Source organism: Pinus tabuliformis, chromosome 3_2 (genome assembly GCF_031772625.1).
Source record: "Pinus tabuliformis cultivar Carrire ecotype Pingquan chromosome 3_2, CPIR1, whole genome shotgun sequence".
NCBI classification, from domain to species: domain Eukaryota; kingdom Viridiplantae; phylum Streptophyta; class Pinopsida; order Pinales; family Pinaceae; genus Pinus; species Pinus tabuliformis.
In genome coordinates this window covers 773,758,304-773,780,969 of record NC_142302.1, presented here as the reverse complement: position 1 = coordinate 773,780,969, position 22,666 = coordinate 773,758,304, and the positions used below count along the sequence as shown (strand labels likewise).

At 35.5% G+C, this 22,666-nt stretch overlaps 1 protein-coding gene and 1 non-coding gene across 2 annotated transcripts; one reads left to right on the top strand and one right to left on the bottom strand.

The window, feature by feature from the left end:
* Positions 1-9,456: 9,456 nt before the first annotated feature.
* Positions 9,457-9,528, bottom strand: TRNAT-UGU (transfer RNA threonine (anticodon UGU)). The gene has a single exon. It is a non-coding gene; the product is annotated as a tRNA-Thr (tRNA).
* A 5,231-nt stretch (positions 9,529-14,759) lies between these two features.
* LOC149182914 (uncharacterized) lies at positions 14,760-15,700 on the top strand. Its single transcript, XM_089418643.1, has 2 exons — positions 14,760-15,013; positions 15,109-15,700. The coding sequence occupies exons 1-2, from the start codon at positions 14,854-14,856 to the stop codon at positions 15,303-15,305; spliced, it is 357 nt and encodes a 118-aa protein (XP_089274769.1). The 5' UTR covers positions 14,760-14,853; the 3' UTR covers positions 15,306-15,700.
* The last annotated feature ends 6,966 nt before the right edge of the window (positions 15,701-22,666 follow it).

The following is a 22,666-nucleotide window of genomic DNA, read 5'->3' as shown; positions in this document are numbered from 1 at the left end:
GAGATGATGATAGGGTTATTTGTGCTCTAAGAACCCAATCAATAGCGAGTTGTCAGCCTTCAACTACATCGATACCAGCTTGATGGATGGATTTGGATATGGAGGAGTGTCTGCCCCAAGATGATTTAGGGGGCTTAAGGGGAGGGATGATACCAATTCCATAGACATCCATGGAAGAGGATTTGTCCAAGGAGCAGAGGTTGTAGGAGTGGGATGGACACGAAGAGTCTGATGCCTCTGTCGAAGGGACAAATAGGGGGGGTCCAGGAAGGAAGGAGGCATATTGGAGAAAATGGGAGGGGGATGCCAGATGTACCAGGGGACTAGACAAGGGAGGCGGTGCAGGTGCATATGTCAAGATGCAATGGGATAAAGAGGATAAAAAAAAGAGTCAGAGGGAGCAAGAGATGAATCAAAAGAACAGGAGGGAGGATTACCCGATGAGAGTGCAGTAGCAACCGTCACCCGGGATCTTGTAAGCAGAGGCAAGGGGGGACGGACCAGAGTGGTGACTTGCTTCTTCTCCTGAGCCTTTGCCTTTGACAGATTACTAGGTGCTCAGGGCGTCCATTATTCTTGTGAAGTCGGCTTGTCCACCAGTCCATCAAACACATTCTCCAAAGGGGGAACAAATATTACCAAAGGGCATTCGGTATATAGATGTCCAACCTTGTGGCACCTTCTGCACCTGAAGGACACCCCTTCATAGTCGAGGATCTGAATGTAGGTGAAGTGTTTCTAGTGAAGGATAATCTGTTCCTCCAATACTTCCCTAATGTCAAGATGAACCAGGATACAGGCCAAAGACATATTTCTGGAGAAAATGAAGGATTTCTCATGATCCAGGTAGGTACCAAGTGCATTTCCAATGCACTTGAAAATGTCTTCAGACCAAAAGTGTAGCAGCAACCAAGTAACTACATCGAGATAGGACCAACCCCCAATTTATTCGCCTTCAAATCGAATAAGGGACTCCATCACTTGAGAAAGATAGGTGCAAGCTCGATATGCCAATATTTTGAAAGCACCCACGTAGTGTAGTCTGAATGCTGAAACCGAAGGGCAAACCAACCACGTGAGAGAGTGGTAACCGATGGAAATTCAGAGAGGATCTGTCCCCAAATTTCAATGATCCATTGCCGAAGCCTAGTAGTGGAATACGTTCACCCGCGAACACACCCAACCAGAACACAGTTCGTTGTATCAAACACATCTACTATTAGAATCCCTTCACCGAATCTAAGAGAGACGTCCTTGTTCCTTGCTTTGACACACTTGGTCTTCTTCACTATTTTGGGATGCTTATTAGCTTGTGACCCATATGAGGGTTCGAGGGAGGGGTCCAGGGAGTCATCAATCCTAGGGTCAGAGCCACAGTCTGCCAAGTTGATAGAGGGGCCGTCAAAATAGTCGAATGAGAGAGGGGCGGTTACAAAGTGGGTAAGGGTTTCTGCTAAAGAGGAGGCCTAGGGATGTGATCTGGGGGGGAAGATGTCGGTTCTGATGGAGAAATGAGAGGGAAATCAATAGCAAGAAGAATAGATGAGTAACCTGGTAGATAAGAGGGGGTGGTGGAGTCAAGGCATGTAGCCAGGAAATGTAGGGATGTTAGAGAGGGGGGAGGGTAATAAGGACCCGACCAAGGTTGTGAGTCTACAGGGAAGGAGACATCTGAACACGAGGAGCTAGGGCCAGTTGGAAAAGCTGGTGTAACAACCCTAGGGTAACTGAAAAATGAGACTGGGGTGCAGATAGTGATGCATCTGACAGGGGAGGGGGCGATGTAGTCCATATGGGCACAGATACATACGGGTCATCCGTATATTGAACCAGATCTACCTCCATATCCGCCAACCTACTGACTGACCTAATGTGCAAGTGGTAGACCTAGCGCTAGATGCCAGGAAGGGTGACAAAAAAGAGGTGAACTAGGGATCCCCAAGACTCTCGAAAGGTGAAGAGCATAAGGGTGTAACCCTCAACCTGAATCGACAGACTTGTGAAACCCTAATCGAAATCGGAATCGTTGCATAATGGGAGCAGTCGCGCCATCCTCCTTTGGTCAGAGGGCACAAAATTATTATTTTACTTCTTTTAATTACACCTAAGCTTCATTGACTCCTTTACTTTGTTCCATGAACATGAATATTTATATTTCAATGCATATCTAATTTTCTATTAATGGTTTAATTATTATTACTTTAATTTTCAGAATTTTCTTTCTAAAGAGGCATGACCTTGGTCAATGGAATTATGGTGCAGAGGTTTTAAGCTAAGGTTTAATTTGCATTCATTTTCATTCGTGAAGGTGGAGAGCACAAAATTATTATTTTATTGCTTTTAATTACACCTATGCTTCATTAACTCCTTGAATTTGTTCCACGAACATGAATATTTATATTTCAATGCATATCTAATTTTCTAATGTTGGTTTAATTATTATTATTTTAATTTTCAAATTTTATCTAATTTTCTAATGTTGGTTTAATTATTATTATTTTAATTTTCAAATTCCAAAATTTACATTAGGTCAAAATGTTACTTAAACGCCTCCACACTATGGATTCCTCTTGATGCTCACATAAATCATCATAAGAAGTGGGGGTAAAGCTTTGTTTTCCTAGAAGAAGGAATTTGATAAGTCTCCTTCCAGTTATTTCTTGTCGGATTGTTTGTATAACTTCTATGTCTTTCTCAATTTTCTCCTTTGGGTGACTAAATTAACTGGTTTCATCTCGAGGGATTAGGGGGGCTCCTTTTCTCCCTTATTAATCAATTTTGTTAGGAAAAGTATATATCTCGTGTTTTCACTTATGATTGATGGTGCTCCATACAGTGGAGTCTCTAGTCATCTATGGCATATTATTGTCATTTAGATCATACCTTCTATAATCCATAATGTTGCAATCATTCTCACCAACCCATAATTTATGTCATTTGAAAATTTGGGTTTGAACCTCATCTTACTTATTGTATTGAGTCATGGTGCTCTAGTTCTATGGCGTGTTAGAACACTAAGAAGTGACTCTTGTTTAGTCCAGTGAGGTTGTGTTTTAACAACAACTTTCAATTAGTATTGGGGGATCCCTTTTGGGGACACCCCAGGATTCGAAATTTTTTGTGCTTTGGATTGCATTAAAGCTATGACTTAGGGAGGCACAAGTAGAAATTTATAGGCATGATTCTTGTCTTTGCACATTGATCTTTCAATGCTTATGGATAATATATTAAATCTTAAGTTCAATTTTCAAATATTGGAAGACAAAGTTGGATTCCTCAAATATTAGCCGAAGGAAGTGATTTAGAGGCTAAATGAGGAAAGAAGATTGCTAGATAGCCAAAAAAACAAGGAGGAGGATCAACCTCCAAATGGGTAACACAAAATGTTAAAAGAATTTTGTGCAAATTTTGATTTTTGCTAGATAAATTTTGGAGAGTGTTGGAGAGTGTATAAAGGGGAAATTCTTGAAATATATGTTGGAAATAATACTGAGAGGGGGGGTGAATCAGTATTATCAGAACTATAAAACTTTTTCAATGTTCAGAAACATATACGCTACTTTTGTTAAGTGAACCAGCGTGTACACGCAACTGTGTCTAAGGAAAACAGCGTATAACCAGAAATCTTATAATTCAGTCAGTTTATCTTCAGTTAAGTGCATAAGGACATTATTCACCATATTAAGAGTAAACAGATGCAGTAGAACAGATCACACAAAACCACACACATGAACACCATGATATAAGGTGGAAACCCAATGTGGGTGAAAACCACCTGCTGCAAGTCGTCTCTATCTTTCTTTAATATGAAACTTCAGTTTACAATCATTTTGTACTGGTGCAGCCTTATACCAGTACGCAGGCTACAACCTGCAGAAGGCTTCAACCTTCTCTCGTTCTCCAAACTTCCTTGGAAGGGAGCTCCAACCCCCTTTGCTCTTGTACTAGCCAAGATACTAGTACGTAGGTGCTGGCCTACAATCTTCTTTCTTTCAGGTACCACCTTTCATACATTTTCAGACTGGATATTCCTGAAGCACAATGTTACAAAACTAAAGACCACAATTCATTCAACTTTCACAACAAATCATTGAAGCACAAAACATCCAATAGCATCATCAATCACTGAACCACTGAAACCCTGTCAAACACCAGTTACCAGAACACAGAGCAGACTACAGAACTCTGCAATAACAGTCAGACCCAACTGTAACTCAAAAAATCAAGCTCCAAAATATATACGCTACTTCAATGAGAGCAACCCGCGTATACACGCGCTTTTACCGAAGCCAACCTGCGTACAGATCTAAAAATAAATTCTCTCAACTTGCAGCTGTACCAGACATCAGTTAGACCCAGAACATAGCATTGCGTCAGTATGCAGATCTAGAAATACGCATAATCAACCATATCATAATAGTGCATTTCAAATCATTAGATCCCGATCTATCCTTAGATCTAGTCTTCCATCAACCGAAGTGATCTCTCCTTAGCTTAGATCAAGCAACCCAGAACCTGCATACCAGATCTCTTTCTTTTTCAGATATTCAAGCCTTTTCAAAAGATGATTTGCCTAATGATCTTCTCCTCCTTATATAGCCTTAGGCCTTGCTCAATACCAAGGGCCAAACCATAGAAATCCAATACCATCAACTTAGAAACTAGGGATCAACACGTCTGTCGAGATACTTTGGTCCAAATACATAGGCTCAAGTACCGAGGACTAACTACCATGGACCAAAGGAAAGCTTCCCGACATATACGCCCTTTTCTGTTCATATATCTGCGTGCATACGCGCCTCCGTATATATATAACCTGCGTATACGCGACTTAGTATGCATATAGACTGCGTGTATACGCAACTTGGACTTGATAAACCGGCGTATATGAGATTTCTCTTTATTCTGTAGTCTGAACGGAGATCTGTCATCAAAGAGAGTTGCCATCAAGGACAACACCTGTATCAAAGCGCCACACCTGTGCCAAAATGCCAACAATATATCTCCACTATATCTGGAGAAAATATTCCTAAAACAATGGAAATGGTTTAAGAGTATTTGATATTCTTGCCATGTCCTTGAGAACCTATTATGATATATATGAATATGATATACCCATAGTGAGCTCTCGCTTTTTAAATCTAATAGAAATTCTCAGCAGCTTAATATTGGTCAACCTTTTTTTGAAATATTAGTATGGAGTGTTTTATATGCAATTTTGACTTCTTTATTTATGATATCTCCTTGGTTAGATTGTTCTCACTTCTAAGTTTTACAACTCAATCTTGTGAATTGATTCTTAAAACTACAATACATAATCTTGAAATAGGGATTTGCTACTTTGTAACTATTGCTATGTGATCTTGTTTAATTATAAATAATTATGCATATAAGTGTGTCTATTTAGGAATAAGACTTCTAGAATTTTAATTTAACTATTAATAATTATGCCGATAGGCATGTCTATTTCAGAATAAGCTTTCCACAATTTTAATTTAATTATCTATAATTATTAGGTGGGTTGTAGAGATTTAACCTCCATAGAGTATGCCTGAATATTCATAGTAGTATTCACAAATCAAGGGTAAAGATTTATCTCCAAGTTAGTTATGTTATTTTAATTAATTTCTCTCAAATTAATTAATTAAATAAAATGTCATATCAACACATGTTATATTGGGCATGTGGTATTGATAAGCCATGATATTGGCCTATGGCGTTGTAACAAAAAGTTATTTACAAGTTAAGAATTTCCATCGTAAAATGGGGCATATCTCATGGTTAAGAATATTGTTAGATGTTTTTCAAATTGTATATATTAATGTCTAGGGGTCAACTCAATTGGTAATTCAAAATATGTGAAATCGTTGAAACTTGAGAGACCCAGATTCAAATCCCCCTATTTACGACCCGGTTTACAGAGAGGAGGACAGGTCATAGACCCCAGAGATTTACTAGTAGTTACGTGTCAAGCGACGGGCTGCCCGGTTTACAGAGAGGAGGACAGGTCATAGACCCCAGAGAACCTAACGGTCACCAAAAAAAAATGTATATATTTTCTTTTTATAATTAATAATAATAATAATTTATAACAATGTTATAATAGGAATTTCCATGGTGGTTAAGAATATTGTTACATGTTTTTTAAAATGTATATATTAATTCTTTTATAATTATTAATAATAATAATTTAAAACAATGTTATAATTTAATTATTTTTTATGGTTTATTTTATTTTATTTGGGCAATGTGAGATGTAGCATGGGGTAAGTGTTTTGATGTTTATCAAAGATTAATGCCTATTTAGGTTTGCCAACCATTTAATTTTATATGGTTGTGCTAGTTATTAGGTGGTTGATAGGAATTTAATCTCCATAGAATATTTTAGAATATTCTTAATAATAGTCACAAATCAAATGTTAAGATTTATTTTAAAAGTAGTTATGCTCTTTCTATTGTTTTAATTAAAAGGGGTAAGTGTTTTGATGTTTATCAAAGATTAATGCGTATTTAGGTTTGCCAACCATTTGATTTTGTATGGTTGTGCTAGTTATTAGGTGGTTGATAAGAATTTAATCTCCATAGAATATTTTAGAATATTCTTAATAATAGCCACAAATCAAATGTTGAGATTTATTTTAAAAGTAGTTATGCTCTTTCTACTGTTTTAATTAAAAGGGGTAAGTGTTTTGATGTTTAACACATATTAATGCCTATTTAGGTTTGCCAACCATTTAATTTTATATGGTTGTGCTAGTTATTAGGTGGTTGATAGGAATTTAATCTCCATAGAATATTTTAGAATATTCTTAATAGTAGTCACAAATCAAATGTTGAGATTTATTTTAAAAGTAGTTATGCTCTTTATATTGTTATAATTAAAATGGATTTGGGAAATCGGCTACATCCATCATCTCAACCGTGGAGCTTCACCCCGAGAGTGTCAAAAGAATTAAACTCCTGACCTCTCAATAGCAAAGGTACTTTAACAATGAGTACTCGACCAATTGAGTTAACACTAAACTCCTGACCTCTCAATAGCAAAGGTACTTTAACAATGAGTACTCGACCAATTGAGTTAACACTCAATGCTGACATATGAACATTAGTTGTGGTTTTTTTGAGCATGTGTTATTAATAATCCATATCATTGACACATGGTATTGTAGCAAAGATGTATCATGGGTAAGTGTTTTGATGTTTATCATGTATTGATGCGTATAGACATTTACCAACCATTTAATTTATATGGTTGTGCTAGTTATTAGGTGGATGGTAGGAATTAAACCTCCATAAAATATTTTAGAATACTATTAAGAGTAGTTATTTAAAAGTAGTTATGTCATTTCTATTATTTTAATTAAATTTAGTAATTAAAAGAAATGTTGTAAATACCCATATGCATCAATTCATAATAAATATCAAAACAATTTTTTTTTTGGTTTGCCTCATGGTGGATTTGAACTTTGAATCTCACAGTTTACATAATACTTCATAGCACATGATAACCAATTGAGTTCCCCCTCATGGGCCAAAGCACTTATTTCATCATACATCTCAAGTTGCAAAATAAATAAAAAAATCATAAAAATTAACTAAATTATAACTTTATTTTTTTAGTTTTTTTAGTTTTTACTAATGATAAAAATAATTAATATATAAGGCTAGTTTTTCTTTCTCATTTTCTACTAGCCAATTCTTTGAACTAGGTGCTCCCATACTTCTCAAACAAGACCAAGATTCTAAACAATGTAAACTGGTCTAGTTGATATGGAAACTGGTAGACTTGAGGCTTAGACTGGAGGAGAGTTCATTCTCGGTGAAAAAAAAAAAAAAAATCTCAACCATGGACATTCACTCCCACTTTATCATGGAGATTATGAATATGCAAATATGCTTTGCTACAATATCATGGGCCAATACCATGGCTCATGAATACCACTTGTCCAAAAAACCATAACCCATTTCATATCACACGTGTTCATATAACAATTTTTTTAATTAATTAATTTAATTTAAAATGCTAAAAAGACATAACTACTTTGGAAACAAATCTCAACCTCATTTGTGTATACTACTAATAATATTTTGGAGTATTCTTGGAGGATAAATCGCTACCCTCACCTAATAATTATTGATAATTAAATTAAAATTCCAAAATAGATATGGCTATTAGCATAATAAGTTAAGAATCTCGATGATTAAAAGCCTTATTACATAATTTTTAAATGTATATATGCTTAACACATATTAATTCTTTTTATAATTAATAATAATGATAAATTTATTATTTTCCCCCAATGGAGGTGTGGCCACTAGAAAACATTGGTGAAAGGACAAGGGTATGGCCCCTCCACCACCTCGATCACACGAGGGAGGGTAGGAGGCCAACCCACACCCCTTGGATCACCATTATGACATTTAACTCCACCCTTGAGATGATACTTGCCCATTCCAAGGCGGGGAGGATGGTCTTGCCTCCAAATACATTGTTGAGCTTTTCTGCTAGCCTGTTGTCACCTCAACGGGTTTGTCTGCATGCTTAATTGAACCTGAATTTTGTCATATTTTTCTCCATTGCAAAGGTGACTTCCCTCACCTCTCACACGGAGTTTCTTGTCCTCCTCTTGGCATTTGTGCAGAGAACCATCAAATGACTCATCAACTATCCAAGGTTGAGAATCTCCTTCGGAAAAATCAAGGTCAAGTCTCTCCAAGAGACCCCTGAGCTCTAATTGATGTCTCAACTATAAGTTAACCAACTATGGTCTATCTTACATCTCTTTTTGGGGGCATGTCTCAACTTGTTTATTTAGTTCTAGATGTCTATCAATCAACCAAGTTTTGTTTTTGGATGTGTTTGGCTTTCTAAGTCAGCTTAGCTAGATATATTTTTGTAGCTTGTATTTTCTGTAATGTGGTCTATTTCAGTGAACCAAGTTTTGCTTTTGGATGTGCTTGGCTTTCCAAGTCAACTTAGCTAGATATATTTTTATAGCTTGTATCTTCTATTATGTGATCTATTTTGACTTAAAAAGACTTTTCTTCTACTATTAGCCTAGTTTCTCCCATATAACAGTAGGGAAAAACGACCTCTAATTTTTACTAAAACATTTCAAAGCTTGTAGTGTGATTAGACACGGTGTTTTGCTCAACATCAAAAGGTGACTATGAAATTTGTGTAAGTTTGCAAATGTTAACAAACATGAAAACCTGTAAACAAATAATAAATAAATTTAAAACGCTTTTGCCTCCACGCGGGATCGAACTGCGGACCTTCGGCGATTTATATAGAAAATTGTGGAAATAATAAATTTATTTTTATTAAAAACCCGCAAATATTTCAGTTCAACGGTTTACTCGGCTTGGCTCAACACAAGATCAAAATGTGGGCCATCCGTTGTATCGACCTGAATGAAATTTAAAAAACATTTTGTGTTTTAAGAAAAAGTCGTTTGCCTCCACGCAGGATCGAACTGCGGACCTTCAGTTTACAAGACTGACGCTCTACCACTGAGCTATAAAGGCCAATTGATTAAGTGATTGTGTTTTTACAAATATTTTCTATCTGTTGGTCATCTCAGTTTACTAACTAAATCTGCCAACATCTAATAAATATAAATTGAGGGTATATTTTGAAGAAGGTTTATTTAAATATCTGACATATTTTATATATAATATAGACATATTTATAAATAATGAAACCAAAATAAAATAAAATAAAATTTCATAATGTTAGTAAAAATGTTTGTAATTAGGTTTGCGGGGATATAATAAATGGTAATGGGGTGTACTCTTAAGTTATTCTATGATGTGAATTTTATCAGCTCGAAATTCTATGGGCAAAAATCCAACCATGTTAAAGGTTGTTATGGCCCAACTTGGGTGTGATCCTCGAGTGATTTTGACGAGTTAGATGTCCCTAGGTCGCAATTTCTCAAGCCAAAGGTTAAGCCTATAGTCATCTCAAGACTCAAACAACTTGGAAAACAAACAAAACATTATTGTAATTAGTGATTCATATATAAAGTTAGGTAGATGATTTGTAGTATATCATATCAAAAGAGTAATATATAATAGTTTTTCTATGCTTACTTGCTTGCCGCAAGGGAAAGTAGATAAAAAATATAACATTGTCATCTTTGTCCATGTAAATATCCGAAATTGACAAAAAAAACTTATCAAATATTGCCTACAAAACATACGATAACCTACTTTGCAAGTTTGGGAGCCTATTCCATCATCATTGGTCATCAAAACAATACAAACAAGTGTATTGTCATTTGCCATAAAACAATAGTTATTTAGCGGAGGAATCCACTTGGATTACAATAGTCAAGCTTGTATCTTCATTAAAGTATATAAGTTTCATATCGGTAATATTTTCTTTCTGTTGTTTCCATTTTGTGTCTAGCTTTTGAATTAGTTTTTGAACCTCATCCAGACATAGTAGAATCTCTTACTGCACCTCTAAATGCTCCACCAACACCCTGCCCATTATGGTTTTGAGTTGTGGATAAATATCCACTGTTTTCATTTTTCTAATGTGCCTCATTCTTGTTCTACTTGTTTCTGGAACCTAATTGCCAATTTGCTCCAAGACCTCTTCATTTGCTATAAATCTATGTTCAATTTTTCCTACCCTCACAACATCCTCAATCTCCCCTTGGATCCTTGGAGGTGTATTGCTCTAATATACTTGTGTCAAGTGCTACATACTATTTGGGCCCTAGAGCTTGATGGATAATTACTATTGTGTCGACCTCTTTTGTTATGAGAGCCTCTTCCTCATGGCATGATTTTCTACCAACGAAGAGAGAAGAACCCAATGAAAAATGAAAGAAGAGTGTAGACAACCCAATGATGGAAAACAATTTTAAGTTTTCCACAGAATGAAACAAAAACTATTAGCTTTTGGCTTCGATTCAAAAACTACCCACCAAAAGAGCAATATTAATACAAGCTTCCAAATGAGGACATGATAACAAAATGACTAGTTTTTAGCTTAGACTAAAAACTACCCACAATTGGGCAAAGACCAATACATGCTTTCAAGCGAGGATGGGATATCCAAAATGACAACTGGGACTCGGACATAACCCTCCCAAAGGATCCTTAGAAAGCTCTTAAAATAAAACCAATTGTCCCACAAGAAAACACAAAGTTGACAAAAGTAAAAACTTAAAAGTGAGCCTGAAATACCTTCCCACAAAAGTAATGTCTATATTGGTATTTGACCACCAAAATAATTCTAGAGTTTATCAAATGAGGTAATCGAGCTAATATAAGCTAGAATCCAGAGAGCAAAAAACCAACCACTGAGCCACACTGAGACTTTAATCTAGAATCCTAAAGCTACAAGAGGGTCTAAACTGAGCCAAAGTGAACCAAAGATGGTCAAGAAGAGACCAAGAAGAGACTTTGATAAAGAAAGTCCTCGAACCAAGACTAGCAAGCCCCTAATCCAATTAACATCCACAACTTAGAACTCACAATTGTGTTCAAAAAAAAAAATTGACTACAACTAATTGAGATATAGTACCAATGCAGTCCTATCCATAAAAGCCAAGGGATGTTGAGATGTCAAGCAATATGATTTCCGGAAAAAGATAGAGTTTTCATCTCCCTATGTCCTTGCAAACCAAATTCCCAAACAATGTTCCTTGTGTTTGCCATAACTATTTTGCCATCGGGTCTTCTTCGAGCATAATGATACAATGGAATGAAGTAGACTATGCTATGGAGCCAACCTAACACATAAACCCCTTTGAGTGCTTGCATGTTGCCTACAGGTGGTGCATGCATCGTGATTGCATGCAACTGCAAGGTGGAGGAGACCATCATCATCCATTTACTCGCCATGGGGAGTGCAAGATCTTGTTTCACAGTTTCCATTCAACATGATTTAAGCAATTACATGTATGAGATTAAAGATCAAATACCATTAAAAAAACATATACCTCAATGGATAACATGATGACTATAAAGAGAAACAAGCTTTTTTCAAATACTATTTACGTTAAAGCCACATTTTGATTAAGAGTAAGTTCTAAGATTTCTTGTTATTCGTTAAAAGTTCACTTTCCTTAAAAACTTTCCTTAAAAATCAAAACACAAGTTAAAGAAGATATAGAGTTATCTAGTAATGAAAGTGTGTGCCTATATAAGCCACATTATTTTAAATAATATGCTTTTTCTTGAATAATAATTATCTTTATGGTTATTCACACATAGATTATGATCTATTTTATTTTTTTCGAAATTTTTTAATAATTTAATAATAACATATAAAACAAATTCATAAAAATTTGAAAAAAAAACAAATTATTATTGAAAAATTAAATTATTTGTATGATACAAAATTTTATTTTTATTTATTTATTTATTATTTTTATAAATAGTGTTTTAAAATAAATCAAAATAAAATTTATAAAATTATTTCTATTTATTTATTAAATAAAACCATACGATCGTAATTTTTAATTATTTATTAAAAAATAAAATCATAATTTTTAATACATGTTAAAAAGTGCAATAACTCCCTCTCCGCTACCATCATTAATGGATACTTCCCTTTTCACATTTTTATAGTGTTTTTTATATAGAAATTTTGTAAAATTTTATAGGTGAAATAAAATTGGAAGATATTTTTTTTATTATTATTAAAAATATATATAATGTGAAATATTTGAAACTCATTTGGGAAGAAATTACATTGGTAAATTAAAGTCGATGCGTTTCAAACCAAATCAACTAGTGTGGTTCATCATCAAGAAGGGTTTTTATAATGTATTTATTTTATTATTTTTCTTAGTTATATTTTTAAACTAATTTTATTTAAAAATTGTAAATATTAATACTAAAGTTACATAATTTTAATAGTATATTAATTTTTTTTGAAACATTAAACTTATTTATATAATAAAACAACTACAATTTTACATAATAGAAAATTATATATATATATTTATTAAATTGGTAACAAATTACATAATATTAAAATTTATAATTTAAATAATAGAAAATTATATTTTTTTGGGGTAAAATAAGTCCTTTCTATTAAATTGATATCAAATTATTTAATATGAAAATCTTTTCGCAATAGTATGCTAAATTGGAAACCACCAACAACACAAGTTGATGTCTTTAATTTCAAATATCCATATACTAACAAAATACATACATTATGACATAGTATTGGTAAATTTCGTACTGAAGACCTTTTATATTTTCTTAATATAAATCTATTTTGGTTTTTTTCCTCTGAAAAAAAATTGGTAAATTTCAAGTAAAGTTGAAAAACCATCAAGAAGACGTAGAAATATCAAGAGTAAGGTACATGATTTGGTTTGTTGTGGAGTTGCTCTTCAATATTAGCTAGTTCTTCATGTTCTTCCACCCTAGTAAGATAATTAAATTATATTTTCACTAACAATTACATAAACAAACTTTATAATAATTATAAAAATAAAAATAAAAATTTAAAAGTTAATTGTTTATACTCTTCTTGAAATTTCAAGTTTCAACTATATAATTTACAAAATTCAATTGCCTTCATATTTCAAGTACTAAATTTATTTATATAATAAACTGAACACATTATAAACAATTAAAATTCACCATTTTCCCAAAATTTTATCACCACATTCTAACAAAAAAACACATTTTTTTTGAATAGAAAATAATGCACCTTATTATTCCATAAATGAAATAAAAAACAGAGTTATAAAAGCAAAGCTTCATTTAGAAACCTAGAAAAGTACATTACAAACTCTCAGAAACCCAAAAAAGTACATTAGAAACTCAGTGAAAACCCTGTGCAACCTAATAATAGCTTTATCATAAAGAGTGCTAAAACCATTTGCATAAAACTAAGTCAAAATAAAACTAAGTCAAAATGGATTGAGATAGGAGCTCCTTGTAAGAAGTCCACCTTTGTATTCCATTGGGTTAAACACATTAGAAAGTGAGTGGAACCTTTCTTTTAATACCATTAACCTGTTGCTATTAGTAATTGAGTAATTAAACTGCTTCAAAACGCATTAAAGTCTATATGTTTTTTTGGAGTTGTATTTAGTGTGATCTTTTAGACTTTTCGGTGCTAGAATCTGGTGGAAAAATTTGAGGTGAATCTTGATTTGTGTTATTTAATCTGGTGAAAAAATCTAAGGTGAAATCTTGATTTGTGTTATTTAAACTGGTTTGTAACTATATATATAGATTCAACACCCTGGAAAACCTATATAGCACTTCGATTGCATAAGAGTTTTTTTTTTCCGAAAGTGGCAAAACCTATCAAACTCAGGTGTCAAACCAACAGTGAGGACAGCCATCTCTGGCTGCTATCCGCGAATGTCGGTTTGACTCATCACCGTTATCAAGGAAAACCACGCCACCTGTAATAACCCGCTGGTGGTCTGTAAGGGAGCAGGCTTTTCACTCCTGCTAGATTGCATAAGAGTTACCCATCAAACTTGTGATTTCAATAAATTTCTGATAAATTTTTGAAAAATTAAACAGGAAAAATTTCCAAAATTCTCATTAAAGACCACTAATTTTTTAGCAATGACGCATCAAAAATATATGTCGGACCATGATGGTGGGACCTTTATTCGTTATTGTTGGAAATAACAACGTCGCGCAGGATTTCAAAATTCAAACAAACAAGCGCAACCCTTAACTCCGGGTTAAGCAGATGGCTAACCACGGTTTCAACGGTTAAAATTTGAGCGTTAGCCTTTAAACCCCAGGTTGGCATGGATTCATCGAGAAGCTTTAAAGAGGGCAGGACTTCATGGATTTAAGCGTTGATGCTCATACTCTCAGTTCATTTTAAAGGCGTGTATTCAATATATGAGAATGGCGCAGACAGGAGCAGGTTTACAGGCCCTTTTTCCTCAGAGGAAGAAAGTCAATTCTGATTTTTCTTCTGCTAAATCCAGCAAGAAACAATTGGATGCCTCGCCTCAAATCTATGGCGATACCAAGGTCTCTGTTGCCAACATCGCTGCAGGTTCTGTTATTTCTCTCCCACATGACCATTTGCGTGCTTTTCTTGTTGTTTCAGCTCCGTTTTGCGGAGACTTACTGTGCTTGATTTTGTTGCAGATGATGAAAAAGATGAAGTGGAGGAAATATTGAGGGAATTTGACATGAACATGAGCTACGGGCCATGCTTGGGGTTGAGCAGAATGGAGCGCTGGCAGCGCGCGGTAGGGCTTGGGCTGAATCCATCCCATCAAATTAAAGATATTCTTGAAAGGGCTGGCGGAATGCCGAACTGCCTCTGGGAAGGGCGTGTGTAGGTGCTGTATTTCTTGCATTCATTTTTTGGAGGTTACATTACCCTCGGGAAGGGCAAAATGGGAATGTAACCCTGTTCTAGGGTTTTGCCAGTGTAGTTAAAAGGGATTTGAACTTGCTTTTATTTAGGGTTTGGTCGATAATGCGAGTGTTTTTGCAGTCTTCAGCTGAACATATTTTTGTTGCTGTTATAATGGTGTTGAAATAGAGTGAACGTACAGAATATGGGAATGTAACGGCAATATAGGAATGTAACCCTTGGTCTAGGGTTTTGCGATTAGGGCTGGCTTTGTCAGTGTAGTTCAAAAGGGTTTGAACTTGTCTTTAGTTAGGGTTTGGACGGTAATGCAAGTTCATTGTGCAGTCTTTAAGTGAATATATTTTTGTTTTTGGTGAATGTGCATTTCAATTCTCTCAATTACTATGTCTTCCTTTAATATTTGCAATTACATTTCGGTGTGTTTTTTAAAAGCTTCTGCTACTTATCAGATCAAATGTGATGATTGATAATATGATCTGAGTCCTTTTAAAGAAGGAAATATCAGCAAGTAATTTTGTGGCAGTTGGTGATTTAAAAAAATGTGATTGATAATATGATCTCAGTCCTTTTAAAGAAGGAAATATCAGAAGTAATTTTGTGGCAGTTGGTGATTCTAAAAATAACGTCACCGTCACCATTGATGTGTGGAGGTTTCATCAATATTGTGTTTTTCCAATTAGTAAATAATTTGGGCACTTGAATTTTACAGAATAAACAACCACTTGAGTTGATTGTGAGAATGATTTCAGCAAAATCACATAGAGAATCATTTGTTGACAAGTTTCCAACCAACTAATATGATTCAACGTGTTGAAATCATTCTCACAATCAAATATAGATCACAGAAGTCTAACCATTTGAATTTTTAAAAATCTTAAATAAATTTGATTAAAATTTTTAATTTTATATAAAATATTTTATTATTATAATTAAAAATAAATAATATTTAATACAAATTTAAAAGATGGGCACTGCAGCAATTCTATAACGTAAACCATTTAAAATAAACATTGCTTATTGGCAAAGTGTTTTTCACTAATAAGCATGGGGCAAAGTTTTCTCGTCTAACATTGATTAAAAAAACTAACATTGGTTGAAAAAAACTATTCAAAGAATTATGCAATATGGCTGGTTTTTTTTAGAGGAAAGGATTTATGTTATAAGCAAATTCTTATTTGCAAATAAAATTGTCATTGCAAAGTTTGTTGTGAGAGATTAATTCAAAAGTTGAAAACAAGAAAACTATATAGAAAGTTGTTATATTTAAAGGAAGAATATCATTTTACTTGCAAAGGTTATTTAAAGGAAGAATATTATGTTACTCTTAAGGCTTATTTTACATTAAGAATTATCTATCTTCTATGAGCACAATTTTATCTCTAAATAATTTATGAATTATGTATCTAAACAACTTTGCCTCTAAACAATTATATAGGAATTATGCAACTTCTATTACCTTTGTCTTTGAACATGTTGATGAAGTTAGTAAAGTGAAAACAAAATTGCAATCTAAATTCTTTTGAAACCATAATCATAGATAGTAAATTGGAGATATAATTTTGGCAACACAACATTTGTAAAGATTGGGGACCTACAACATATCCTTGTGGGAGTCAAAATGTAAAGGCAAAGCTATATGGGAGCTCCATCTAGTGCATGATCTTGAATGAAAAAAATTTCAATTGTGGATAAAAGAGAGAATCTTTCCTTTGGTTGTAAGTTGTGGAGTTTCATTGAAGAAATGAATTAAACAATACAGAGGCAGTTTGTTTTAGGATTATTGTGTCAGAAAAATGGTGATGTCTCTCTCTTTGTAAATTTGTCTTTCCTTCTAGTTTATACATGGATGCACCTTCTTAATATTTTACAAGAATATTATGAGTAGAATTTGCTCATAGTACTCTGCATTGGCTTGTTAAGAAATCTAAATGTTTTCCTTCTGAAATTAAATACAAAATTAATCTTTGTATGCTTTATATTTAATAGATTCTCATTCTCATTCATCTCATCCATATCACAACAAATTTGTAAGATCCAGGAGTTTGCCTACCTCGCTTTGTTTTAATCTTCTCTGTTTATTTGTGATTGATTAATGAAAATTATGACTCCATGCCCAATGGACCTCTCCTTCATCCTGCAACCACAATTTTAAAACCTATCTTTGATATTCATACCTAGCCTAAAACCTAAGGCTGTAATTGATTGTAAATCCATATAGAGAGAGCCCTCTCCAGGCTAGAAGGGCTAGATTCTGGTCCAAAAGAGGTTTGTGGTTACCTCTGAAATTTTCCTCCTCAACCTAGGAAAACTATGGAGTGCTAACACATGATATTAGAGTTGGAACCACTGTAGAGAAGAGATTTCTAAGTTTCCATTGCATGAGATTCGAATTTGAAGATCAGTGTTGCAAGTTTTATTTAGGACTGAGATGATGGCTTTCAATAGAATCAAGCTTGAGTATTCCTTCGAATTCACCTCAAACTTTGTTGCATGGAAGGACCAGATGGAGGCAGTATTGGATGATAATGTGATACTAGAATACATCAAGACAAATATTGCAAAACCCGAGGCATCTGATGCCAAAAATCTTGCTCAGTGGAAGAAGGATGTGACCAAAGTGAGGAGAATCATATTGGAGGGAGTTTGGGATCATATTGTATCTAATATCCATGGAAAAGAGACTCCATTCACGATGTGGAAAGCACTGACTGAGTTGTTCGAGAAAAATAGTGACCACATGCAACTGACACTCAAGGACAAGCTTCAAAGTATACACATGTAAAAGAACGACACAATTACACAGTACCTGAAAGGTTTATCGAGTGTTGTGATGAACTTGGCGGGGTCAGTGTTACTGTCCCTGAAGAAGACTTGGTAGCTCTAGTCCTTTTGGGCCTTCCCAAGAGGTGGCGTAGCTATCAATATTCAGTAAATGGTAGAGAGAAACTACTGAGTTGGGAGTGGTTATTGTCTGATCTAGTGCATGAGGAAATAAGGCGGAACACCAGAGACAAAACCTCCTCTAAGGGTGCGGATGAGGAGAACTGTGCCTTGGTTGGAAAGGAAAAGAAAGGGAAGGGGAAGAAATCCCATTCCAAAGCAGATTCGAGTCAAGAGGAAAGAAGAAAGACTTGTCCAGAATCAAGTGCTTTCACTGTCATGAATTCAGGCACTTTGAAACGTAGCGTACACACAAGAAATCAAGCAAGAAGACTGTAGGAGGAGCAGCCGATGAAGCCTTTTCTTTATAGTTTGAACTTTATTTTACCCTCATTGCATGCATGGAAAACATAATGGTGGGTAGTGTGTGGTATCTCGATGACTGTGTCTCATTCCACATAACAGGAAACACAGAATTTTTTTGTGACTTGGAGGAGAAGCATCTCTAGATGCACATTGAGATGGTAGATGATGGAAGGTATACCATGATTGGTATTGGTACAATTAATTTTAAGAGGGAGTTTGGCTCCCCTCTTAGGCTCAAGGATGTGATGTTTATATTGGGTCTGAAGAAGAATCTAGTTTTCGTCGCTGTGTTGGAACACTGTTTCCACAATGTGATATTCAACAAAGGGAAGGCTTTCCTCAGACACATCGACATGGGAGAAATGAAGAAGATTGGGGTTTGAGTGAAGAACCTCTACAAATTAGATGTGGAAGACTGTGCAACATTGAGCACAAAAGTAGAGAAAGTGCAGAGTTGAGATGTCGATGAATGATGGCATAGAAAACTTGGCCATTTGCATCATGGCACTTTGAATATCATGCAATAGATTTTTACAGGCCTTCTCAAAGGAGCACTAGAGCAACAGGATACATAGAAAGGGTGTACGTTGGGGAAGTACACAAAACCCACCTTCAATGATCGAGACAACAAGGCGCATGCAATACTTGAAAGGATCCACTCTGATGTCTGTGGATATTTCTCGACAACCTTCACTGCCAAGCAAAGGTATTATGTTATACTTTTAAATGTTTTCTCATGAAAGTGCTGGATCTACTTCATGCAGAATAAAGACTAGACATTATCCAAATTTGTTGAGAAATAAACTGGCAGGAAATTGAAGTCTCTCAGGAGTGATAATAGTGGTGAGTATGCGTCAAATGAGTTTAAAAATATCTGTGCAAAGGTAGGCATTCGACGGGAGTTGATAGCACCCCATAACCCATAACAAAATGGGGTGGCTAAGAGGAATAACAAACGTACTTTGGGGGCAACACGGGCGATGTTGCATGACCAAACCCTACCTATACACTCGTGGGTTGAAGCATGAAACAAAGTTGTTGCAATGTTTTTGGAGCACAAGTGTACCAAAAACACCCCCTTAGCAGTGTATTGTTAATTGCAAAGGATCACAGTCAAAATTGGTGTTGTTAGTGAACAAACTTAAATAAACACAACATTGTAAATAATGGATACAATGCATACATAAACTTAAACTTAAACAAAGAGGTGCATGAACATAACACTGCTCAAATGGAGCAATCATATTAATAATATATGGAAAAATCTCCCTTTGTTGATTGCTGGAGGTAGAGGTTGAATACAATCGGAATACTAGAACACTTGAAGAGAATTCCTTGAGCTAGGGAGCTGAAAAATCCTCAGCAATGATGCTTCTTTTCCTCAATCTCTTTGCAAGTTTCTCCTCTCTCTCAAAGAAGTGTGAAGACTCTCCAAAGAGTGAATTTCTATTTACTCACTAAGATATTGGTTTTATTAGAAGCAATTTGGCCAACATGCTAGTCCTCTTCACTTCCTTGGTTCAACAATGAAATGGTGGTTTTCTTACAAGCAATTTGGCTAGGATAACAATGTCTCTTCTTTTGGCTCTCCCATGGCCTGTTTATATAGAGTTTTTTTGAATCCCTCTTCCCTCTCTTGGTACATGTATGATAAATACGCATGAGTAGGACAAGAGGATTCCATTGTGGGTTGTACTTCTCCAGGACGACTTGAATTCGGTTGTACTAGGTTGATCTCGTATCAAGAAATTGACTCCAAGTGTGTAGAGTGGTCCTAGACTGTTGAGTCACCTTTTCTGCAAGCGCGCGACTTTTTGATGAACTGTTGTGCACGTGCGTTTATCGAAGAAATATACGGGTGACATTAATTGATTTCATTTATAAACTTTGGACCTTAAGAGAAACTTTGATTTTTGAATCTTTATAATGTATGTGGCTAGAAAAATGTCCACCTGTGCATTTTGCTGAACACTTTTAATGTCTTTTGGATTGTAATAGCAAGTGTATGATTTTATGGTGTTAAGAGTTTCCCTCTGATGTATGAGGTTAGGAGTAGAGGTATAGCCAAAATACATCATGATTTCATTTTCTTTGGAGAGTTTGATTAACTTTTTGAGAGAGAGGATAACTTGTTTCAGAGATGAGTAGAGAAAAATCCTTCGCTGAGTATGAATGATACCCATGCTCTGGTAGAAAAACTACAATAATGGTGTGTTTTATATGAGGCGGGCATGTCCCATGCTTGTTATGATGGCTAATTGGAACTGATTACAATTGGATGACAATTGATTTGTGTCTAGTGAACTTTTTGGTTGTTGACTTGTTGATAGCTGATGATGAACATTACTGACGCCCTCAGGGGCGCTTTTTGGTCAAATAGGTGAAATATTATTTTCCTATGCATATCTTGGTGAAGCACTTTATTGATGGGTGTTGTGGTATGCATAGATATTTGGTGGCAGGTACCTCCCCCACCTCATAATATAAGCATTGCTGAATGAGGTGCTTAGTGAAGTAAGGGGTCTTCGACTATGTGAATGAGTTGCAACAGTAACTAAGTACGACACCACCTTGACATGAATGATTTCAGTTGATGTAAAATGTCAAGGGAACCGATGACATCATTGGGCAATAATGGTTCCCAATGTGCCACCCAACGATATCCCTATTAAGGGAGGGAGTATCCAAGGTACTACCTCTTTCCTCGAATACATTTGTTGAAGCCAATAGGAAAGGGGTGTCATCCCCTCGACGTGGTGAGTCGGGAAATAGATATGAATATATTGTAATAACTTGGGTCAGATAGTCATGATAGCAAGGGTTATCAATATTGGAGGATACAAATAACTCTTCTAAGGTCAGAGCTCGAGATGCAAACGATGACGGTCAAAACATGCTTTCTGATGATCTTGGAGTTGGCAGGATTTTCTAGGATGGGTGTACGTGGTTTTTGATGGATGTGAAAAATGGGGGTGATTTGCTGATGAGCTGTGACCAAAGGTGATCAAAGACTACAAGCAGGTGAGGGCCATGGATTGTAAAAATCAAATGTGGATGGGAGATTTGTTTTTTTTTTTTTAATCTTTGTACACTTGCCAAAAGAATAAGGGTTTTTTGGATGTACAACCATGGAGATGGGTGCCCCATGATGATAGTAACCTGTGCAAAGGTGTAATGTATCTACTGAGGGTGGGGGCCCCATTGGTTGGTCTCTGTGTTGGGTGGGTGGGTGAGGTGGTACAAATGGGCTATGTGATGTAGATGAATGATAGGCCAAATGTAGGACGCGGAGGTGCATCTGTTAGTATTTGTACAGTGGCTGAGAGAACAAGGTGAATGTGTAAATGAATGTAGCATAATGAGGCTAAAATTTCAGATATGTATGTGAGATGGTTCCCAGGCCGGAGTGAGTGGTCATGGATCCTTTGTGTGAAGAAGGATCGACAATGATGAAGGGAGCCATGGGAGGGGGGGGGGGTTTCTATCGATTGACGTGAATGCTTATCATGTACAAGAGTGAGATGGTGATAAACATGGTCGAGATGTTGGACCTTATGGCACATTTTGGAGAAATGATGTCAGGATATGCAAATATTTTTAGGGGGAAGCCTATCATGTTGAGTGGAGAATGATACCTGCTCTTTTTCCGCTTGTCAAGGTGTTGGTTGAAGCTGACCATGTGTGATATTCCTGCAATGGATACAACCAAAACCTGAAGTGAAAGCATCATTCAAGACATATATATGTAATGAATGTTATGGACTTATAGAGCTGGAGAAGTACCTGACATGTGCAGTAGGTCTAAAAAATGACTTTTCGTGTTTATGGGAACAAAGGTTCCATGATGAAGATGTTGTGGGATTGATCTTTGCGTCTCTTTCGGTTTTGTCAATGGAGATCCCAGGCTTTTGCAATGTTCCCCAAGAGATGGAAAACAAGGTGATAGAAAGGGTTGTGGGGCCCAAAGATCAATCATTTTCATTGTTGAGCTGTGGAGGTCAGAGAGATTTCCTAGAGCATTTCTTGCCGTTACAGTCAACCTGTGTAATTGAGATTTGCACTATTAGAGACAGGTAG